We start from the raw sequence: 22,999 nt of genomic DNA, 5'->3' as shown, positions 1-22,999 counted from the left end.
CGGGCAGAGCAGCCGGGGCCGGGCCGCAGCTCCCGCTCCCCGGGCGCTTCTCTCCGTCCTCGGGGGGCGGGCTGCCGCCACCCCGCCCGAGAGAGGCCACCGTGCTGCCTGCCGGCGATGGGACACCCCGGCTCTCCTCAGGCTATGCCTCCACCTGCGGCCCGGCAGAGCACAGAGGACGGGGCGAGGCGGGATGAAGGCGGCTCTGAGGTACTGCCCAACGGTACTCCCCCTCCCCAGCACCGCAGACCACTGACAGGGCCGGGCGGGGTGACCAGAGGCGACTGAGGCGAAGCGTCACCCCCGGGGGACCAGCCCGCCCGGCGTAGGCTGTTCGGCCCCCGCCGCCTATCGGGACGCGACCGCCGTTTGGTGGCGGAGCGGCGCGGCGCGGCTAAACCCGGCCCGGCCCGGCTGGGCGGCGGGCCCGTCCCGGCGGCGGGCGCGGCCCGTCCCGCCCCCGCGCCGCGCACAGCGCCAACAGCCGGAGCGGCGGCACCACCTCGGCGGCGCTGGGCCGGGCTCCCCCCGCCCTCCTCCCCCCCCCCCTCACCCTGCGCGTCTCTCTCACCGCCTTTTCCTGTCTGCATCCTCCCCGGTCCTCCGCCGCCTACCCCCTAACCCCCCACCTCCCCCCGCCATTTTCAACCCGGGAGGAGCGCGGCGGGACTTCCCTGAAACTTCGCGGGGGAACTCGCCCGGCGCCTCGGGGGCGGCCGCAAACTTTTCGCACCAGGCGCCCGCCTCATCCCTTGCTCCGTCCGTCTCCCCCCTGACCCCCCCTTTGGCTCTGGGTCGGCGGCTCCAGCGGGAAGTTTTCGATGAGCGCCCCTCCACTGATCCGGCCGCCCAGCCCGCTGCCGCCGCTGGGGGCTGCTGCCGGCGGCGGCGGCGTCGCCTTCCACCTCCAGATCGGGCTGAGCCGGGAGCCGGTGCTGCTGCTGCAGGACTCCTCGGGGGACTTCAGCCTCGCCCACGTCCGGGAAATGGCTTGCTCCATCGTCGACCAGAAGGTAAGAAGGGAAGACACACAAACACCCTCCCCCCCGACCGAGCCCGCCGGTGCTGATGGTGGCTGTAAACTTTCCTCTCCCCGGCCTCCCGCCTCAGGGGCTAACACCGATCGCAACTTTCCTGCCCCTCTCCGCCTCTGCCGCCCACCCCGTTTCCCTCACCCCCGGCCCCCCGCTCTTCCTCTGCCTCCCCCCTTCCCCGGCCCCGGTGCCGAGGAGGCTCCGTGCGGGATGCTCGCATGCGAGCTTGACTTTTATTTTGTTGGCAGTGGATGCAATTAGCTGTACTAATAGCTGTTATCAAAAAAAAAACAAACCTCAGCCGGATCTATCTGCCCGCTTTTTAATGCTGCGGAAGGGGCCGGGGGGGGGGGATATTTTTTTGGGGGGGGGGGATGGGTGAGGAGGCAGAAACCTGTCAGCTGTGATGGCAGCGCGGCGCCCCGGGGGCAGTTGGCGCGTTGTCCCGGCCGCTGCTGGGAGAGGAAACTTTCCACTTTAAAAAAAAAAAAAAAAAAAAAAAAAAGGCAAACAGCAACAAGGAAAAACCACCGCCGAGAGCCCAGGATTCAAAGCGGCGGGCAGCGCTTCTGCCCGTGCCTTCCCCGCACCGGGCCGCCCGGCGGAGCACTGAGCCGCGGCCCGGGGGCTCAGCGCTACGTCCCGGCCCGGGACGGCGACGGGGTGGGCGCTGCGCCGGGGTAGGGGGAAGAGGAGTCAGGGGTGCGGGCCGGCGCTGGGTGGCAGCCCCGGGAGCGGGCAGGTGGCCGCGGGAGGGGACTGAGTCAGCCCCGGCGGGGGGGTGACAGGGCGGGGGTCGCCGGCCGGTTGTCGCGCTGGCCCCGGCGACAGCGGTGGCGCCGCCTGCGGGGGTGACACTCGCCGCGGGTCCTTGTGAGGCGGCAGCATCGCCAGGCGCAGTTCGGCAGGAGGCTGCTAAAACTGGGGCAGCGCGGCTGAAATCCACCTCGCTTGCGCCTGAACCTCCGCTGCCCTTTGCCTTTATCTGGGTTTTAACAGTCATGCTGTGTACTGAAATAAAGTTTTACTTTATCAGTGTTTGTTCTGTGAAAGACCCACATGAAAGTGTCATAGTGATTGCAAAGGATTAAAAAAAAAAAAAAGACTAAATATTCAGGATGGTTGTAATGGAGAAATTTGGGCTTTTTCCTCCCTGTTTTTTACTGCGGTAAAATAATTTCAAGCAGGGATTTTTATTTTTTTTTTTTTAAGTAGATAGCTTTGCCTTATGTCTGTAGCTCACATCAATCTGAACTTCACTAAACAGTGGCGTTTCCGGTTTTTTTTTGAAGAGCAACTAATGAAGTGTTGAAATGTATGAAATATACATCTTCACTTCTAAATTTTATATTTTTCTTAGTTTAAGAAGTGGTTAACTGCTTTATTAAATTCAATTCTGAATAAAGGCATAGCCTTTTGTTTCACATTACCATATTTGCTTTCAGAGATCAGCCAAAACTTGTTACTTGGTCACATGTACATCAGGCACAACTTAAATACTTTTAATATTTCATCATTCATAAGCTATTCTGCTAGCATTAATGGAAATGTTAAGATTGTTGCATGCATATTTTATATTTGTGCGCTTGAGTAGTTTATTAATTTCATGGTTTTACTGTAAACTTGAGTCCAATCCTAATTTTCTAACAATGTACCATTGTCTAAAGAAAACTAAATGCATTGGCTTGTGCTCAAAGTCAGACTTACTTGAGTAAGTACGGACATAAAAATTTTGAATACTTTAATTTGTTGCAGTTTCCTGACTACATAAAAGAGAGCATCATTTAGCTGCTACAGAGCGCTCTTGAATGAGGAACTTTCTTCTAGTTACAGTTTCTCAGAGCCCAAATACCTGCTTTTTCCAAGGCTGTTGAGAAGAAGTGGCTCAAAAAAAGGGAAAAATGGAAGAAAGACAGGCTTTGGGAAGACAGACAGGCTTTGGGTTTGTTTTCTTTTTCTTTTCAGGTGGTGGCTTCTACCTTCTCCACTCTACAGATTAATTTGTATGTTATTTAGTCTTCAGAATCTTTGTTTTAAGCTTAAACCTGCAAGTATGTCTGTATACGTGACTCCACTAACACATCACTTTACTTGGTGGGATGGTTTGCATGTACAAAGTTACTTGGCATACTGGAAGAGATCCTCTTTTCAAAAAAATTACGTGGTATCTAGAACTATTTTGAGGTAACTTTTTGTGTGTTGTAGAGTCACGATTTTCTCTCTTGAAAAGATTTGAAGTGTTGCTTACTCTTGATTTTCTGAGGAAGATGTATTTGCTTATCACAATCAAGCAGGAGACTATACTGTAAAGAATATTTTATTGAAATCTCACTTTGTTTTTAAGTTTCTTTGGGTCTGTAAAGTAGTGGCCTACCAGGCAACATCTTTGTCCCAAAGTCTCTGTTTGGTTTGGATTGTTTAGGCAGTATATAAGGATGAGAAAACATGATTTTTTTCTCTTTGACTGTCACGTTAGACTGCTAAAATCAACTCTGTCTCTGTGGTGTGCTGTTAAATATTTAAGCAGTCCTCTGTACACAACTTTATTTTTAGGATTGTGCTGAATTCTCGACAGTATCAGTGTCAGATGATCTGTTTATACAGATCCTCTTCCGTGGTAATGTGGGTATACCTGAGTCAAGATATTTATGACCCTTATTCTGCAGAGATTTATACACCAACTTAATTTAGTGCTGCTCAAAATTTATGTTAAATTGAACTAAGCTTCTCAAAGTGTGCAGAGTGGAGCATATTTAGACCCGAGTAAGTTGTTCATATAGAGGATGTGTGTGTGTGTATAGGTGTACGTATCTATGCGTGTGTGTGTATATAAAACCACCATATAAAGACATAGGCATATGGTGGTTTTATATAAAAATAATATATAATATACATGTGTGTGGACATGTATAAAACTGTATAATTTAGAAGTTTATGTTTAGACATAATATTTAGAGATATATAAACATGTATTTAAACAGCACCTAAGGTGCAAAGGTTATTTTTTTTTTAATTTTGGTAGAGAGCATAATTACATTAATAACCTAATCATAGGGTTGGAAGGGACCTCTGGAGATATCTAGTCCAACCCCTCTGCCAGAGCAGGGCCACCTTAGAGCAGGTTGCACTGCATATGTTGTGAAAAATGGAATGAGCAAAGTGTGTTTTTCTCCATTGTCCATAAGAGTCATTCTTTCAGGAATTTCATCCTGAGCTAGCTGTATGGAAATTTTCTTAACAAATCTGAAGATGAAATGGTATGTACCAGTTTCAGGCATAAATTCAAACACATTTAAATCTGTTAAGAACTGCTCTGAAAACAACAAAATTTGATTCCTTTGTGTATTTTGTTTGTCTTTCTTAGAACCAGTGATACGAAAACCTTGAGACTTGTTCATGTGAGGCTGTTTTTACTTCAGTTGAAAAGGAATTTTGGCATTTAAATGATGATGTGGTTGACAAGAAATGAGGATCAACTGCAAAATGCGTGTCAGTGTTTGACTTCTAGGCTGACTCCCCCCCAAGAACAGTGGGAGGATATTGTAAAATACAGTCTTTGTTTTCTGAAGATAAATAGTTTGAATTACTGCCCTTTTTGGCTTAGCTGCACACAATAGAACTACTCCTCCAGGGCAAAAGTGTAATACAAAGTACAGTAAGTAAGGATATGGCATATTTTAAATTGTCTGGAAAGACTTTTTCTTTTTACTAACAAAAGACAGAGGAAGGAATCTTTATACAAATTTTTATACAGATTATACGGTTTTAATTCAAAGGGGAAACTGGTTATTATTTGTATTTTCTATTTGTTGAAATGCTTTGTCATCATTATAACTCACATATGATGTGTTGGGTTACTGTAGTGGCATTGCCAAGTTTTGAAAACTTTGAGTTCTCAAGTAAATATACGATGCAACGTTATTTACCTTGAGAATGTTTGTTTTCTAAAATAGCCCTCAGGTTAGCCGTTAAGATCATATGTTGGCTAGGCCTTCAGATTTGAAGGCAGAGAAGTTGCAAGGAATAGGAAACCCAAGGAACAAATACAAGAAACAGAATTTGATCTGAAACAGAGGAAAAAAAAAATCATCTGCATAGGCCATGTGTAGTTCAGACTGATTTATAAAAGTAGTGTTGTAGATGGTTCACTGGTTTGGATAATTCTGAAATTTCACAGTAGGAAAAAAAAGAAGTAATAAACAGAAAGTAGGCCATTTTGGGAAGGGGAAGGAGCAAAAAGAAAATTAATAAAAAGGTGGTTCATATGGCATACTGCAGCTGGAATACTGTGCCCAGATTCATCTTTATGTAAAGTTTTCAGTGTTAAATCAGGAGAATTGTCACAAATCAAACCAAGAGCCTCTTAAAAATATTCCTGCGAATCGAACCAAACATGTTCAGGAACAGGTAGGCATCCACTTGTGCTTCTTGTTGTCCCTGGTAAGGGAAATCTAACTTAAATAAATAAAGTAGGAAAACCAAAATAACCTTAGTTTTGTTTTCTCAGGCCAGAATCTCCAAACTTGTGGTCTGAGCGAAGAAAGGAGCTTTTCTAAAGGTTGACATGAAAATATGCTTAACCTTTTCTGCAAAGGTTTCAAGCAGCCATGGAAAACATATGGGGTTTGTTTATATGGATGATGTATTTCTTTTTTTTTCTACCCCTCCCCATCCCCCAACCTACAAACTCTCCTAAAATAAACAAGAGCCTGGTGGTAATGAAATCATTTCCTTTGGAGTGGGATAGGGACTCAGGGTAAATAATGTACTAGAAAGAAGGTTTTTTAGCCTTGGGATAAACAGAGAAACTGTGACAGGTTTCTGCCATGCTGACCTAAACTCGTATACTTTCAATCAAATGCACGGGTGTAGGCATTTTATATATTCACTACATTTTTGGCTGTAGGCACAGACTTCATATGTTCCAGAAAAGTTAGTACAGATGTGCTGTTTATCTCTTAAAGTTACATTCTTGTGAAGTCTTTAACTGGTTACACTGGTAACAAAATGTTAAACTTTCTTCCCCAAAGTGAGTCTCTGCATGGAATGCTTCCTTCTGCCTGTGTTGTGAAAACACTGAGTTGTTAAATTTCATCTGAGGAATGCGAGGTGCCTTGTCATTATGCATATAAACATATTCCAAAGTGAAAGTACTTTTCTAATAATCTCACTCTTATAAACTCGTGAGACTTGCGATATTTACCATTTAATCTTTTATTGACTTTACACTTTTTATTCTCCACCCTGGAAACTGTAAGTCAACGTATGTAACAGTAGTTTGTAGATGAGTTAAAATTACTTGTGGAGCATGTGTGAGAAAACACTAGGAAAAATTTAACTTTGGTGAAAGGGAGTCAGTATGAATTTTTTTAAAGAAACTGTGGGGTTTTCAAGAAATGCTGACTTTGTTATCTATCCTGTCTGTGATCCAGGTGAGGAAAATTGGTCTAATGCCACAAACTTATCTAGAGCATTTGAGAAATGCCTTGCCAAAGATTAAAGGCTATCGAATGAATTCTTACAGAATAAGAAATAAGATGGAGCTTTGGATAGAGGACAGGCTTATAACCAAAGCAGTTGACATTTTAATTTTTAAAGGAATTATAAAAGGAGTCTTGTGTTGATCTTGTGTTAGTCCTACTGATGGTTCCCTCAGGAAATAAAAAATTTCCATAATGATTTTAAAAAAGTGGAAGATGAATAAGCATACAAGATGCTTCTCTCTTTGCTGATGAGAGGAAGCTCTATTGCCAGAGAAAGGATGGAATTTATTAATGAAGTTGCAACATTTCTCAGGCAGAAGTATATGTGTGGATGTCGTATGACTTGTGCTCAGTGAATCTGAAATACCTGAGGTCTGACTACCTGTCCAATACAAGACTTACTGGCCATAAACCACACAGATGACCTGAGAACGCACAGTAAGCCCCATGCATCCTGAAGGGGCGGTGGGTTTACTGCTTATACACAAGTGATCTGTGCTTTGGATTATGTGTGAAACACCCACTATGCGTGAAATCCCTGTATGGATTTGTGCAGACTTTGTCCACAGGTATTTTTCCATGTTTTCTGGAAATCCCTCATAAACATCCAAAACTATTTGCTCTTGTTATCTAGATTTTTTTTTTTTTTTTAGATTTGGAGAAATCTGGCTGTATGGTTACCATGTGTATTACACTGTGGTTACCTGCAATTAAACAAGCACACTGATGTAAGTCTGCATATTGTTAGTTTTGGTTTCTTATTTTTACTGTATTTTCTATATGAAACCATTTTGATTAAAAACTTTTGCCAAATGTATGTTTGTTTGTTCTGTTTGGTTTTTTTTTTTTATTTAGTGATTCTGCTAGCAATTATTTTAAGGACATCTGTGGAATTTTTAAGATACGGCTATGTGAAATTAAAAATTACAACTGATAAAGACAAGTTAGGTACAGTGAGACAGAGAGTTGTCTATCTCGGGCAACATGTGATAAGCATATGCATTATTTGTAGTTTTTTTTTAAAATCACTTTAGTACAGTGCTATAGGCCATCACTAACTTCTTGACTTTGCCCTCTGGTTGACATCAGCCTTGTTTATGTTGATATTATGTAATATGGCTGCAGTTATACAGATGCAATTAAGTATATAAATAAAATCTGTCTCCCAAGTGTTTATCCAGAGTGTAGGTGAATTCATTTTAGCTACCCAGTGCAGATTTCCAAATGCTCTGCAGCTGTTGGGAAATGTTTTGTTTCTGCCTCAGTATACAGAAGCATGTGCCACAGGTCCACCTATTCTCTAGAAATATTTGATTAATTCTCCCCTTACAACAGTGTCACGGTCTTTAGTCAGTACTAGCAATTGACTTATTATTTGGCACTTGCTGCTTAGAGGAAAACTTCTCTTTCATATTGTCTTCTGGAGCTTCTATATACTTCTTGCATAATGTCAGATTGTCAGTTTTGGGAATATATTTGAAATCTGCTTTAGAGTGTGTTTCAGTAAAATAATTGTTTCATTTTTCAATGTCAGACTTCAGTGTCTCTTACACAGGGTTGATTGCAGAGGTTGTGCTAGAAAGGCTACCTGCATTTTGTTATCATGTCTCATTAACTCCAAAAGAATGTGGGTTATATGAGAATAAAAAAATAACAAATCACCATTTCATTGAGATATCTTTTACCCCATTTTTGACAGTGTTTTTCTTTCCATATGTGTTTATGTTCATTGTGCTTTACCACTTATTGACATGTGACTTCTTATGCGATGCCTTTCTATGCTTGGCCGGTGGAGCAGTCACTGGGGTAAGCGTGAATGCCCACCATGAACTTAGTGCTCTCCCCGGACAGCATCGGGTTTACATTCATTTGACTTGTGGTGTCCCTGTGAATGTCCAGGATTTTGCAGACCCAATCAGATTTCTTTCACAGGCTTCCAACTTTCTTCTTCCTCATACAAGACTTTTAGTACTGCTAAATGATCTCTCACTTTTTAGGGACTTTTCTTTCCTTTTAAATATTTCTATCCATGTAACAACCTAAGATGATGACAGACTTCATGTCACTCGAAAACTGTGTATAAGATTAAAATAACTTGTACATATATGTGTCTTGAACTTTTAAAGTGTAAAACCTTGAAGTGTGCACTTCAAGTCAGCTACTTCACAAAGCAGATTTTTGCTTTCTAAATCCTCTTCTAGTTTTATCTGCTGGAACAATGTAAGAAGGTTAGAAAGGTACTATAGTGTATCACGCTGTAACTTAGAGGTAATAGTGTGGACGTATTACAGTGGTATAGGCATAGACATAAAGGTAGGTGTAAATTTGAGTGTATATCACTCTTTTTCTTCCTCCATGTATTTGTGGGTTCCTTTTGCTTGTTCCTTGTAGTTCTGTTTTCTTCTTCAGTGGAGGAAAACTTGGTCAAGACATAAGCTTTCACTTCTGCCATGCTAAAGTGTGATGGTATTGTGATTGTCTCTCTTAGACAGTCATAGTCTGCTGTGAGTGCCTCTTCTGCAGTCAGAATCAGCTCAGAAACAGTGTTATGACACTAAAGCTAGAAGATGGCTGGTTATTTTGATCAAAGTTTATCAAATATCAAATTTTATTCTTTTTTAAAAAGGTAGGAAATGTGAATGTACTTCATGTAATCTGGATCTTGGCTGTTAACTAAGAGAATAAAAGAGGTATTTAGAGATTTTTTAGTGGTTGGCATAAAAAGGTCTTTCCAATGTAATTTTAAGCACAAGGTATATGAAACTATACGAAGAGAAGCTGCAAACCGTGACCACAGTTGCCAGCTTTAAACCTCTATCTTGTATGCTTTAAAAAAAAATATAGCTGAACATGTCCTGTGCAGTCTTGAAAGCATGTTCTGTTTCTTCTCTCTTCAAGTTATAAAAAAAAAGTCAACCTTGAGAAATGTTGTGGTTTTTTTTTTTTTTTTCAAGTGTTAGAAATAGTTTTTGTTAGCATCTTGTCAGTTGCAAAAGCACAGACAAGACACAGCTGGGACTGGGAGCAACATTCTGGCTAGAAGGCAATTTGCCTAAAAGATGCTTATCCTTAAAACCAGCATCTTTCATATTGCCTTGTCTTTTTGCTACCACCTGAGAAATCCTTTTCCATAAAAATAGAAATTACTAATGTATGTGGACCATAATGGTAAAGTATACCATGGTCTCCCTCTTTGCAGCACCATATGTCCTTATGTAATGTATGGATGCTTAGCTATAGTCTGTATTCAGACTGAAACAGTCCTGAAAGCCCCAGAGATCCTTGGGCCACAAAGTGTAGTTTATGTGATTTATACTTTTTAAATTGTGGTTTTGATCCATGGGATGAGGGTCTGGCATGAAGGAAACCCCACTGATAAGGAGGACAGTATGAGTTATTGACACTGTTTTTAGTCTAGCTGTAATAATTTTCACATTTTTCTTTGGAGTTCGGTCCCCCTCTGCATCAGCTTTAAAGGGTTGCATTACAGGCTTGCTGTCTGTTTACATGACGTGACTCCAGATGTGCTGACCATGCTACCTAATGTTGTAAGCGCTGATCTTATCTGTCTGAGGATTTCATATTGCCACCCCAAATCAACTACATCTAGGAAAATGTGAAAATTGTACTCTAAAATCATAAAATGCAACCTTTGAGATATTTGCAATATGTGTGAACTTACGTGTTTGTTCCAGTACATTTATCATACCTACCTCTAAAAAGAAGAGATGCAGCAAAATATGTAGAATATGAGTAGGAGTCTGTCCAGTTCCAAACCCATGTAATTTTCACTGTGTTTTTTCCCAGAGTTGTCTGTCCTACACAAAAAATACCAGGGGTGGGGGTGGGGGTGTAGAGTGAAAATTGAAAGAATCTCATAAGAGATTGTGTGTGTGTGTATTAGATTAAGGGAGAGGATCTCTTGATCATAGGCTATATGTTTTTATCTACATTTCACAAGGAAAATTAAAGTTTGCTTTCTGTATGTTATCCTCCTGTAGTAGTATGTTTGCTGGCCTGTTTGGCACAAGAAGCTTGGCAAGGCATTGTCGCAGAAAAAGTTCAGGTAACTAGCTAACAGATTGTTAGGCACAAAATATGGTAAAATCAAACAATTTGGAAAATAAATATTTGTGCTTTACATCTAGAAACATATCTCCAGTCTATCTTGAATCTGTGTTTATGATCATGCTTTTTGTTGTCATGTCATCTGTACTTGACCCAGAGAATAACACATTTTCAAATGTACAAACAAATGTGTGTGTTTTGACTTTCAGTTCTTAATCTAGGTTAAATGATCATCCAATGTAAACCTTTTCTTTCTTCCTTCCATTTGATTTTATTTGGCAACTGTCAGAGAACTGAGGAGGTTCTGAGCTGTATTCTGTTGCTAAATTAGTTCTTGATGTGAACTAAGTTCTTTAAGGGGAGTTATAAAGGTGATGGCGCTAAACTCTTGTAGCTAGTGACAGGGTGAAACAAAAGAGCAATGACTGCAAATTATGGTTTGAAAGAGATTCAGATTGGACATTAGGAAAAAAACTTCTTTGCTAGGAGAGCAGTGCAGTCTTCGAACAGGTAACCAGAAAGGCTGCGGAAACTTCATCCTTCTTTTTCGGACCTGGGTCAACAAAACCTTATATTGGAGACAGTCCTGCTGTAAGTGAGAAGTCAGACTGGATAACATCCAGAGCTTCCAGTGTTTCTGTGATTCTCAGAGTATGCAGTTCATCGTGGTCAATAATTAAACTAATATTCAAGTTAAAGTAGCAGCATTCCCGTCAGACACAGCTAAAATTCTTTCAGCAGTCAACACAGCATATATGTGGCTTTAATCAGTCTCTGTTTTTTTCGTCATGCTTTGTCTTGTATCTGCAGTCTCTTGTTCATCTCTGATTTGAATATTTAAAAACTAAAAGTTTTATATCTGATGAAAATTAAAAGTTATATCTGATAGTGAAATATACCTACTAAAGAGGAGGTAGAAAAGAGCTGGAAAAAATGTTTCTAATGGTGCTTTTGAATCTTTGTTTATCTGTGTGTACTTGTTGCATTAATGCCTAATAGATATTAAGCAACCTATATAGATACATAGAGCCTTACTATATGCTACATTGTGTACAGGGAAGCCGTCCCTTCAGTACATTGCAGTCAAGGTGTACTGGACAGCTGGTTATTGCACCACATCTTAAACCACATGGAATGGTATCTCAGCATTAAAACCAGCAGTTTATCATCAGTATCTTTGAAGAAAACCCTATGAGAAGTCTATCTTAGGTTGTAGGCAAAAGCACAAAAGTTCCCCATGGAAAAATCTGTGGCTATCAAAAATGGTTAGTAAAAACCACCAGCCCTTTTGATATGAAATAAAGACCTCAAATCTTATGGATTAGAAATAAAAAAAATGCTACGTAGGGAAGGGGCCTGCTGATTTACCTATCCTTCTGGAATGGTGAACGGTCGGTCTGTGCAGAGATAAAAGGAAGAAATAATAAAATGAAGTAATACACCCATCTGCTTGAAAGATTGCTTTAAGTGGAACAATGTGGAATTTTTCAAGTAAGGAAGACCATATACTGCTTGAGAAGTGAGCTGATGAGGACGTGCTTGATTTATCTGTGTTTGCAGGGAGGACCTGTTCATGTTAGGGATGTTCTACAGGAAAAAAGATGCATTATTTAGACCCTACCTTGCTCTTAGGGCTCAGAGGGAAGGCCAAGGTGATGGCAAAGGTGAAGTTAGTGTTTGTTGTCTTACTTCTTGTTTTCCCTCCCCTTTTGCTTATTTTTCCTATGCTTCTTAAGAGGCTATTACCAAATGGTCACACTATGTAACTTAGGGATCTAAAGTTAATGTCCTGGACTGATAGACAGCCATTGAATAAACTAAGGGCATACAGTCTAAGCTAAAATTGGGCTGCTGAGTGTTCAACTTATCTTAATATGCTGTGCATTCCCAGATGGCACATAATTGTATGTGCAATTGTATGTTTAAATTTGAGAATGTTAACAACGTTTTGGTAACCTTCAAAGTACTGTATAGTTTGTGTATTGTTTCATGCAGCCAGATAATTTTGCTAAATATCTTGGTTTACCCAGCAGTTAAGTGCTTTATGTTGTTACAAAAGGAAAAACAAATTTGTGGCAGTTTTACTGACAGTTTGGCAAGTTTCACTTTTTGGGGTATAACATAGATAAGAGAATGAGGATGAAATCCTTTTTGAAGACTGAAGTGCAAAACAAGAATTTCTAAACTTCTAAAGCTACTGAAAATCAGACCTGTTTGTTCAAAGATGGCCTCAGAACAAAAAATTTCATATGGTCAGTTTAAAAGGTCAGCAAATGTCTGCTTCCTTATTTGAGAGGTGAATAATCAATATGTAAAAACTTGCTAGAATGTATTTGGAAATGGCTCAGGAAAAGATCTGTAGGAAAAAAAGGCCTTCGTGGGTCTCCCTAAAATACTGTGTGTGTCTCATCCATTGCTGATGAGTGGAGCTGCATTATTTACCTGTAATTTAGGAAGCATATTTTTTCTGTTAAGAAATCAATTTTTGAGTAATAATGTCACCATTTTTTCCCTCTACTTAGCAGTACAAGAGAGAGGTTCTGAAAACAACAAAAATCATTATATAGCAGGAGAGGAGCTTCACAAAGGGCAAGTCAAAGCTTAATTTCCATCTTTTGAATAGGAGTGTATATCTTTTGCTAGTATGGCTTGATTGTTACTCCCTTCTTTTCCCAACATGTTTCAATCAAAAATGAATGTTGAGTGTCACTTGCCGTGTTGATACCATGCTTATATGACTATAGATAAACAGTAGGACAAGAGTTTAAAAAAAATAATTGAGGCTGAACCTCATGATAATTACAAATACATTCATAAAAATTATTAACTGTTCAATTTCTTTTAATCCAAGACAGGTGCAGATTCCAAAGTTTGCATTCAGATCCTCATGAATTAGGTAATCAACCAGCTCTGCAACAATTTGAAAATACCTGAAGCTTTAAATTAGAATAATGTATGTTTTTGTTCTAAACATATAAAGAATTGCTTGTGTATGTGAATGTGGCACTATGAGAGAACTTTTGCTTTCTCTATACACACAATGTTTTGTCTGTATTGAGGAAATAATCCTTTGTATTAAAATTATAAATGTAAGCACTAATAGTAACATTTTGAAGTTTACATCTTCAGAAATGCATTGCTGTGCTGGCTTTATAAACTTTGGTATTAAGGGATACAGAAAATACTGAACCTGGGAAATAAGTATTTGATCATTTCTCTGACTCCTGCTGGCCATGGATGCCACTGAAAAAGTCATTTCCTTCCCTAACATTAGTTTCCCTTTCTGAATGGCATATTGATAGTGAGGAGGACTATGTATGAATACAGCAGGATTTTGGCTGTGAGTAATCTTAACAGAATTGTTTACTCTGTAAATTATCTAAGAATTTCATATATAGAGGTTTGTAAGTGATTTTTGATGAATTGTAGAATTTACAATACAAATGTGTGTATACAACTAGAAATACTGATAAATATTTCTGTAATATATTCTTATAATGTTCCTAAAACGTTAGGATATGATGATTGTTACTATATAGGTACTTGCTAGTTGAAAATAACAAATAAAAAGTATTACAGTGAATTATAGGAGTATTAACTACTATGTAGATAAAGAATTGGTTTTAAATTGTATGAGAAATTTGTATGGAGTGTAAAATATGCTTCTAGGTATCTTTCTGACCATGAAAAACATGTTAGAATTCTGTGAATGAATTCTTGGTTCAAATACTGGTATTTTGTGTGCAAATTCTAAAGTTGGGTCTGTATTTATTATAGTTCCTTCTGGTACAAAGAAGTTGCCCTTTGTTCCAGTGTATTGTTAAATTTTTCTGATTTGTAATTTCTTAGTATTATTCTTCAGTAATTTCCACAGACAGAGATATACTGTGGAAGGGACTATTTTTTTAACACATTTTTTTGTAAGGAAGAAAAATGTAACTAAAATGTCAGTGGAAAGCAAATGTCAACAAAGTGTATCTTACCCCTTTCAAGAAAAGAAAAGATTAATAGTTTCTAGTATTGATAAATATTTTTATGTGTAAAGCCCTTGACATGACAGTGTTACTAGATGTTTTTGAAACCTTTTTCCTTCCTTCTTGTGGTTATATCAGAATATGGATATAGAAATTTGTGTTTCAGGTGTTTCTCAGCATGAAAATATGTCATTTTGCGGAAAAAGTCAAGGTGCTTTCCCGTAACTTTTTTTGTTTGGATTTTTTGAAACATTTTAACACATAATCATTTTTTTTTATGTTTATGTAGAAAAATAATATTTTCTTCCTTACTTTATTATTTTTTCTTTGTTAAAAAAAATCCTTCAAATTAATTCCTAATTTTAAGGAGATATTTTTTTTCCAGAGCCTTCTTCAGCTCTTGGTGTCCTGGAAATTTCTACAGTTTTCTGATTTTAAAGGATCGAGAAGTAGCTCTCATATTATCACAGTAAAATGTCACTGAAGTTTTTGTATTGAAAAATACAGAAACATCAGAGTAATAATGGTAGGTGACCTCTCTTCTTTTTGATCTTTGTTCAATGAAAGATTCTGTTTCAAAGTGTATGACAGGGAATATTTTATTGAAGACTTTTATATCACAAAGGTTGTTTTGTTCATTGAAATAAGGAGTTTGCTATGTCTTGCCCTACGCAAGCAGGAGGGCAAAAGAAGAGTAGAAATGATGATTTGTGATGCTATCGCATTGCCATTGAAACAAGAAAAAGTGGCCAAAACCTTTGCAGGTTCACATCTCGTGACTTCAGCTGATGTGTAAGTGAGGAAGTATATATAGCCACTAAAACCTCACTGGAAAATGATTTTTAGCAGCCTGTTATTGTTAGAAGGGGAGCATACAGTTGTCATAGTCATCAGAAAGATGCTGCTGTAAACTCTTAATGTTGAGGTTGACTCAGCTTTTTGGGCCTATGCACTTTTAGTTTTCTAATTTAGAGCTTTCTAACTCATCTGAATTCAGTGTTGACCCTGCTTTAAGCAGCAAATTGGAAGTGATAACCTCCCAAGGTCTCCTCCAACCTGAATAATTCTGTTATTCCAAGAGATAAAAACTGATAAAAAAGCTCTGTCCATTATTATATAAAATTTATGTTTTCTGCTTAGCAGTCTGTAGTTTCGTGCAATGAAATACTTTACATTTACTCCATCTTTGCAGTTTCTTAGGTGGTAATACCAGGGACCACAGCTTGCAGATTCATATTGGAATCTTTTTTATCTATTTTATATTGAATTTCCATCAAGTTGCAAATAGTTGCAGTTTCCCATGTATGGTTTATTATGCCATTTAATCTTTCCTTTTCTTTTGGAATTAAAATACTATTTTTTCCTTAGTATTTTATGAATTTATATATTTTTAAAGAATTTATGACTTTTTCAAAAAAGTAAAAATCGCCAGAGAAAGGCTAGAAATAAAAATGTTATTTGTGTCTTCATGCTTAGGTTTCCTATAGAGATAGACAAGGAAGAAAAAAAGTTAAAAAAGAGAAATTATAATCTATTATTTGTAAAGAGAATTCCATTCCCTGAGGCTACTTCAGTGTTCTCTACTGCTTACAATTTTTCTTGGTATTTAAAAATTGGACAGCAAAGGCTTTTCAGTTCAGTAAGTAAGAGTTTCTGTTTAACTACATATGCTATATATGTAGATATTTAATCTGGACAATCTTTTAATCTGATTCAAACATAATTCAATTTCTCATTATTTCATATAATAGTGATTAGAATAATTGCTTAGTACGCAAATGTTCGGGGTTTTCAGAACACTTTAATTTTTCTTTTGAACTGAATTTTGTGTATGTAGCACTTAAACATGCATTTAACTTTTCCTTTATCAGTTATCTGATCCAGTGCTCTGAAGGGTCAATGGGGGAATGGGGACAAATGACAGGCGGGTGGAGTGGCCACTACTGAAAGAAATTAGATCTTGGTTTTCTAAGTCTATGACTTTACAGGTTCGTTGTTTTTTTTTTTTTTTTCCCTATTGACTGGATTCAGTTACACTTGATGGAAGACTAGAAATACCAAAGACAATTTAGTTGTTCTGTCTTTTCAAAGAGACCAACATCTGGGTAGAACAAAGAGCCAAGTAACTTGACTGAAGGGAAGCTGCCCTGGAGCTCAGGCTTACTAGGTTGCGGAGAAATCGTATGGGAAACAGACACTTCAACTGGCTTAAGCATAGAAAATTTTATATCAGAATTTACAAACAATCGTGAGACAAATGCATTGGAAATCAAGCTGTATTATTACTAGGTTAAATGGATGCAAATCATTGTGCATCAGTAGATTCTCTTTTGCCTGCTAATTTGCCTCAGCAGACAAAATTAAAGGAGCTGTTTGTAGATTCCCTAGTTATATGTAAATTCTTAAATATTGATAGAATATTAATGAGCTTTTCTAAATTAGTTATTTATTCTAAATGTCATCACACTGTCTCTTCTAGCATCTCAGGATCTGGGCTGTGACTCTTACGGGACAGGCAGATCCTAACTAGCATTTTTCTTACCCGAGCAAGACCACTTTTTTTACGCCTTCTCACAGCAGATTGATGTGTTGATGTCTTTTTTTTGTATGTTCCAATATGCAATTTTAGACAGAACACAATTTGTGTTTTTTTCTTTTTTTTTTAAAGCCCCCCTCAAACCAAAAAGAAAACCTCAAAAGAACAGACCCCATTAAAACTGCTAAAAACTATTGTAATCTTTGAGATTCATAATCATAGAATCATAGAATGGTTTAGATTAGAAGGAAGCTTGAAGGTCATTGAGTTCCAACCTTCCTGCCATGGGCAGGGACACTTCCCACTAGAACAAGTTGCTCAAAGCCCCATCCAACCTGGCCTTGAGCACCTCCAGAGATGGGGCATCCACAACTTCTCTGGGCAACCTGTTCCAGTGTCTTACCATCCTCACAGTAAAAAATTTCTTCCTAATATCTAATCTAAACCTGCCCTCTTCCAGTTTGAAGCCATTCTCCGTCATCCTATCACTACATGCCCTTGTAAAAAGTCCTTCACCAGCTCTCCTGTAGGTCCCTTTTAGGTACTGGAAGGCGGCAATAAAGTCTCCCCAGAGCCTTCTCCTCTCCAGGCTGAACAACCCCAACTCTCTCAGCCTGTCCTCATAGGAGAGGTGCTCCAGCTCTCTGATCATCTTCATGGCCCTCCTCTGGACTCGCTCTAACAGGTCCATGTCTTTCCTATGTTGGGGGCTCCAGAGCTGGATGCAGTGCTCCAGGTGGGGTCTCACAAGAGTAGAGTAGAGGGAGTAGAATCACCTCCCTTGACCTGCTGGCCACACTTCTTCTGATGCAGCCCAGGATACAGTTGGTCTTCTGGGCAGTGCAAATCTGAATGAAGATATCATATAAAGGATAGATGTGCATCTAAACAAGAGTTTTCCAAAAATAAAAATAGCTATTACACTTTAAAGACACTTTATAATAATTCTTTCTTCCTACATGTATATATACAACCTCATCTGCTCCAGAAAACCATGGTTAGATTGGATTACAACTCACTTTAAAGGATGTCTGTACGCTTTTCTGATAGGAGCTTTTTATCAGGATTATTTTGGTAAAATATAATGATAATTAAAACTCTGTTGATTTTAGAATATATTGTGCGTATAGCTTAGTTACATAAGAAGAGAGTACTTCTTACCATTGATGTTGTTTGTGCATTGTAAAAGCTGCATTAACATAGATTTCTTCTGTGCTAGACTGGGAATCATTCCCAGCTTCAGATGCAGGTGAGTGCTATGGATGGATTCTTGGAGGCCTGGGGGTACGGGCAGTGCTCTAAGAGGTCCCTGGCGCACCTTGGAGCACACCTGCCCAACATAATATATCTTGAGCGTGATGTCTATTACATGGACTAATACAGCTCAATGAAAAAGTGACTGATACTGCTGAGTCAATGAGTGCTCTCATTCAGAGAGCATGAAGACTGAAGTTGCTTTGCTGTCTTTTGCTGTGACCATTTGACTTTTAACTGTAACATCTGTAATAGTATAGAAGATCCAGCAGAAACAAATTTTTATGGTTGAAGAAATAATGCTTTCTAGAAGCTTTATTTGGTAAGAAGAAAAAGCAAGACCATATTTCTGTCTGTGGGGTTTTTTTTGTGGCTTGCGGACATTTGTAAAAGCAGAATTTCAATTAAGGACAGACGTTTTATTTTTGCAAGATAGTTTACATCACAAATAGAAGTCAGTTTTAGCCTAATGAGATAGGTGCAAGTAAACCTATGTACAAGTAGCAGTTGCGCCTAGTTGGTTAGCTTATGTGGTTTTGATAGTACAGTTTCATTTGTGTTGATGCTAAAGATACTAATTTTTTAAGTTTTAAGGAAAATACTTCTCTCTATTTTCTCATATATTTTAAACAGATATCACAGAATCATTGAGATTGAACCAAATTTTTTTAGCTGACATATCTTTGGATACGAGTCTTGCGCTTGTTAGTTGAAGACACTTGAGAAATAGATTTCTGCTGTTTCATGAGGTAACAGATGATAAGCTGGATGCTAAAACAAATGTCTTGTAAGACATGGGCTTAAGCAATTGATAGAATACACAAAACCAAAATGTTTATGGGGGCCTCTGTGTTTTTCAAAAAAAAAAAAAAAAAGGCAACAAGCGACCTAACGACCTCTAGGAATAGTTTGTTACTAATATTTGGACATTCATAAGGGAGTATGTATGTCTGGGAGAAGAAGAGGGTTTGGTTGGTGATATGCTATACTTGAGCTCACAAAAATACCATTTTAAAAAACATGATTATACTTTTGACTACCTCGTATATACCTGTCAGATGGAACTGCTCTTCTAGGGTGAGAGATAGAGAGGGAGACATTTACAGTGCTGTATGAAATTGATCTCTCTTTAGATGATGGAATAGTTTTGATGATGCAAAATCTAACTAGGTGTAATTGGCCTATATATTGAATAAATCAAATATTTTTAGTGTTGGTGATACCCTCCCTCGCCCTCCAAGTCCCAATCCATGAACTACCCAAATAACTCTGTGTACTTGGCAGGTAAATGAAACAAAGGACAAAACTGAGATGAAATTGTCTGACTTTTATAATGCTCTCAGCTGCTAAGAGGAAGTTTAATAGGTTCTAAAGGTACCTGTTTCCATGTAAAATTTTCATCTGTGTAATTTGGTTTTGCCAGTCTGTCATTGAGTACAAGATTAAGATCTTTGTTAAACAAGCCTATGTGAATAAGCTAACATAATAGTTGCCCTCCAGACATGAGCCTGCATCTATTTCTTTAATGATTCTTTTAGAGGTGGAGTGAGATGTCAAGAAATGGTTTTTAGAGAAGCAGTATCAGTTTTCCTACCATTATTCTTGTTCTTTTCAAAATTTATTTGTTCATTCATATTCAGCATGTAACCCCTTAATCCTTTTCTGAAGAAGTTCTAGTTAATCAGTTGTTCTGCATGCTTACTTTTCTCAAACTGTCTCTTCAGTAACACATCCCTGTAAAAATTCATCCTCTTTTTTTCAAGTCGCTTCTCCATTTTTTTTTAGATGTTTTTGCGTTCTAATCCTGTCTCTTAATGCACTTGCCGTCTGTTTCATTTTCATACAGTGTGAAAATTTGCTAAGAATTTTCTCTGACCCGTCATCTAGATAGTCAATGAAATTGTGAAGACCATGTTCCACTTTGGAACTTGCCGTTCCTGGCCTTCTTCAGCATGTCCTTGCTTTCTGACAGTGCTAAGTATTCCATTTGGGTCTAGTTATCCAATCAGTTTTGTCTCTGTTTTAAGACAGTTTCAGATAAGTAACGTCAAATTTGCTTCTAAGAATGTCATGCAAACAATACTTGAAGATGTGTTGAAGGTAAAATACATGGCTTCAGCTGCTTCCCCTTTAACTCTACACCTCACATTATCCTATCAGAAAAGTTAGATTCGGTTTGCAGTAATTTGTTAGTGTATTTAGTAATGCAGTAATTAGTGTATTTAGATTGTTTGTCATCCAACTACTATCTGTCTCCCAGTTTCATATAAGTAATCTGATAATTAAGACCCAGTACTTCTAGGATGAAAGTTTAGCTGACCAGTCTGTGGTTCCCCCATTCCTCTCTTTCCCCCTGATTTTTATATCTAATGATCTTTCGTTAAGTCCTACCTTACTGCATTCATCAATGAGTTTTCAAATGCAATTGCCAAGGGTAATAAAATTGCTTTATAATATAATTGGTTTATAAAATGCTAGATAAAGTTCTTCAGAGTTGTCCTTTTTTGAAAATATCCACTTTGCATGAGTACTGATTTCCTTTTTTCTGGCCTGGGTTAGTTATCTTTGTTCTGCTGATGTTTTTAATGAAGCTTGATGGGAAAAAAAAAACCACTTGAAAATGTTTTGGTATCACCAATCTCTCCACAGAGTAGCAAGCGAACTTTCTTTATATGTCTCTAAGACTATACAGCTGTAGTCAAATTATGACTTGCTATTGCTAATGCTTTTTACTAATGCAGTCTCCGGTGACTTTTTTTTTTGGCCTGGCCTTAAATGTTTTTAATGTTGTTTTGTACTTAACCTTCCTAATTACACTAAGTTTCCACTTTCTGAATGTTGCCTTTTTATGTTTGAGGTCACTCAAATTCACATGATTTGCCTCATTCAGTCTTTTAGTACTCTTAACTGTTTTTTTTTCTTCAGCCTGTTTAATTTTTTTAATGGAACTGCAGGTTTGGGTTCCTACTTAGACTTTTCTCAACTCTGAGATTATTGAGGACTGCAAGGCCATTGCTTTCATTTTATTCTTCTCATTCCTATCTTCTCTGAGGAATGTGAACTCTCTCATGTTGTAGTTGCTCTTTGCCGAAGTGCTTTTCACTTTCTCAGTCATTTCCTTTGTATTGGTTGCATGCAGAATTTGAAGAGCCTGTTACTCCTTTCTTCACCACCTAATAATGTTTACCAATGCATTCCAAGAACTTGAGGGGCAATCTGCTGCCTTAGTGACTAGTAAAATGCAAAGAGAAAGGAACCAGGATTTTATTTATGCAGTCTGTTACACATCCAGGAGCATATGTTCCCATGGCGTATTTATCACCTGTGGGAAATTTGCACCAGGTGTTGGTCCTAGGTGTGTACCACACGTCTGTGAGTGATGCAGAGCAGACTCCTCTACAGATTTGTGTGTGTGCACAGGGAGCGTACTGCTTGGGGAGCTTTGAGAAGATATGCTTTCCCTCTGGTATAGTAGGTGCCTTTTGTCTGCCTTGCATGTGCTGTGCTCCTGTGCACAACTTCAACTTTGGTCCCACTGGAGAGGAAGCTGTGCTGAATGCACCAGTGGTGTGTTTCACTGTGTGCTGTGTAGTTCCAAGAATGGGTGCAAGGTGCATTTGCACCCGAAAGAATCCTGTCAGGTGACCAGGCCACTAACCTAGATGTGTCTCTGTGTCCTGCTATACTTTTCTCAAATCCCAAAGAACTTAAAGTTCTGTGCTTTGAATTAGTCTGCTGGCTATTTAGAAGACTGATACAGCTCATTTTTAAGAATCATATGAGCCATTTTACCAGCTAATTAAATCTTAATTATGCATTAGAACATCCACGTCCTCTGGTTTATTCTCCATATTTTGTGTATTAAGCTGTTTTGTGTGAGGTCTCGGAAGTTGTTTTCCTCCTCTAATGTTCCTATGAGTAGCCATCTCTCTATCCGATTTCATACGAAGCATGTTTTTACATGTTTCTGTGTTTACTCTTTACTGTGGAGTTTAGTCACTACTTCCTCATGTTTCTTTTTAAACAGAAATGAGCCAGCAATGTGCCCCTGTGACAAAGGCAGTGAATGGTATCCTGAGCTGCATTAGACAAAGCATTGCCAGGAGGAAAAGGGAGGTGATCCTTCCTCTTCACTCAGCACTGGTGAGGCCACACCTGGAGTACTGTCTCCAGTTCTGGGTTCCCCAGTACAAGAGAGACATGGAACTACTGGAGAAAGTCCAGTTGAAGGGCCATTAAGATGATTAAGGGACTGGAGCATATCTCCTATGAGGAGAGGCTGAGAGCTGGGACAGTTCAGCCTGGAGAAGAGAAGGCTCTTATCTAAGAATATAAATACCTGAAGGGAAGGTGTAAAGAAGTCAGAGCCAGGCTCTTTTCATTGGTGCCGAGTGCCAGGACCAGAGGGAATGGGCACAAACCAAAACATAGGAAGTGCCATCTGAACATTGGGAAACACTTTTTTTTTTATTGTGAGGGTAACTGGGCACTGACACAGGTTGCCCAGAGGGGTTGTGGAGTCTCCCTCCTTGGAGATACTCTAAAGCTGTCTGGATGTGATCCTGTGCAGCTGACTTTAGGTGGCCCTGTTTGAGCAGGGGGGTTGGATGAGATGACCTCCAGAGGACCTTCCAACCTCAACCATTCTGT

At 39.2% G+C, this 22,999-nt stretch overlaps 1 protein-coding gene across 2 annotated transcripts in view; it reads left to right on the top strand.

The window, feature by feature from the left end:
* The first annotated feature begins 656 nt into the window (after window positions 1–656).
* Window positions 657–22,999, top strand: part of PRKD1 (protein kinase D1) — a 145,981-nt gene continuing 123,638 nt past the window's right edge. For both annotated transcript variants that reach the window (XM_082484759.1, XM_082484760.1), the window contains exon 1: window positions 657–1,013. In XM_082484759.1, the coding sequence (XP_082340885.1) occupies window positions 822–1,013 (192 nt within the window). In that variant the 5' untranslated portion in view covers window positions 657–821. The remainder of the gene's footprint in view (window positions 1,014–22,999) is intronic.

Source organism: Vanellus vanellus, assembly GCF_965231255.1.
Source record: "Vanellus vanellus genome assembly, chromosome: 6".
Classification (NCBI taxonomy): domain Eukaryota; kingdom Metazoa; phylum Chordata; class Aves; order Charadriiformes; family Charadriidae; genus Vanellus; species Vanellus vanellus.
The sequence above is the reverse complement of the archived record's forward strand: the minus strand, read 5'-3'. Positions and strand labels throughout refer to the sequence as shown.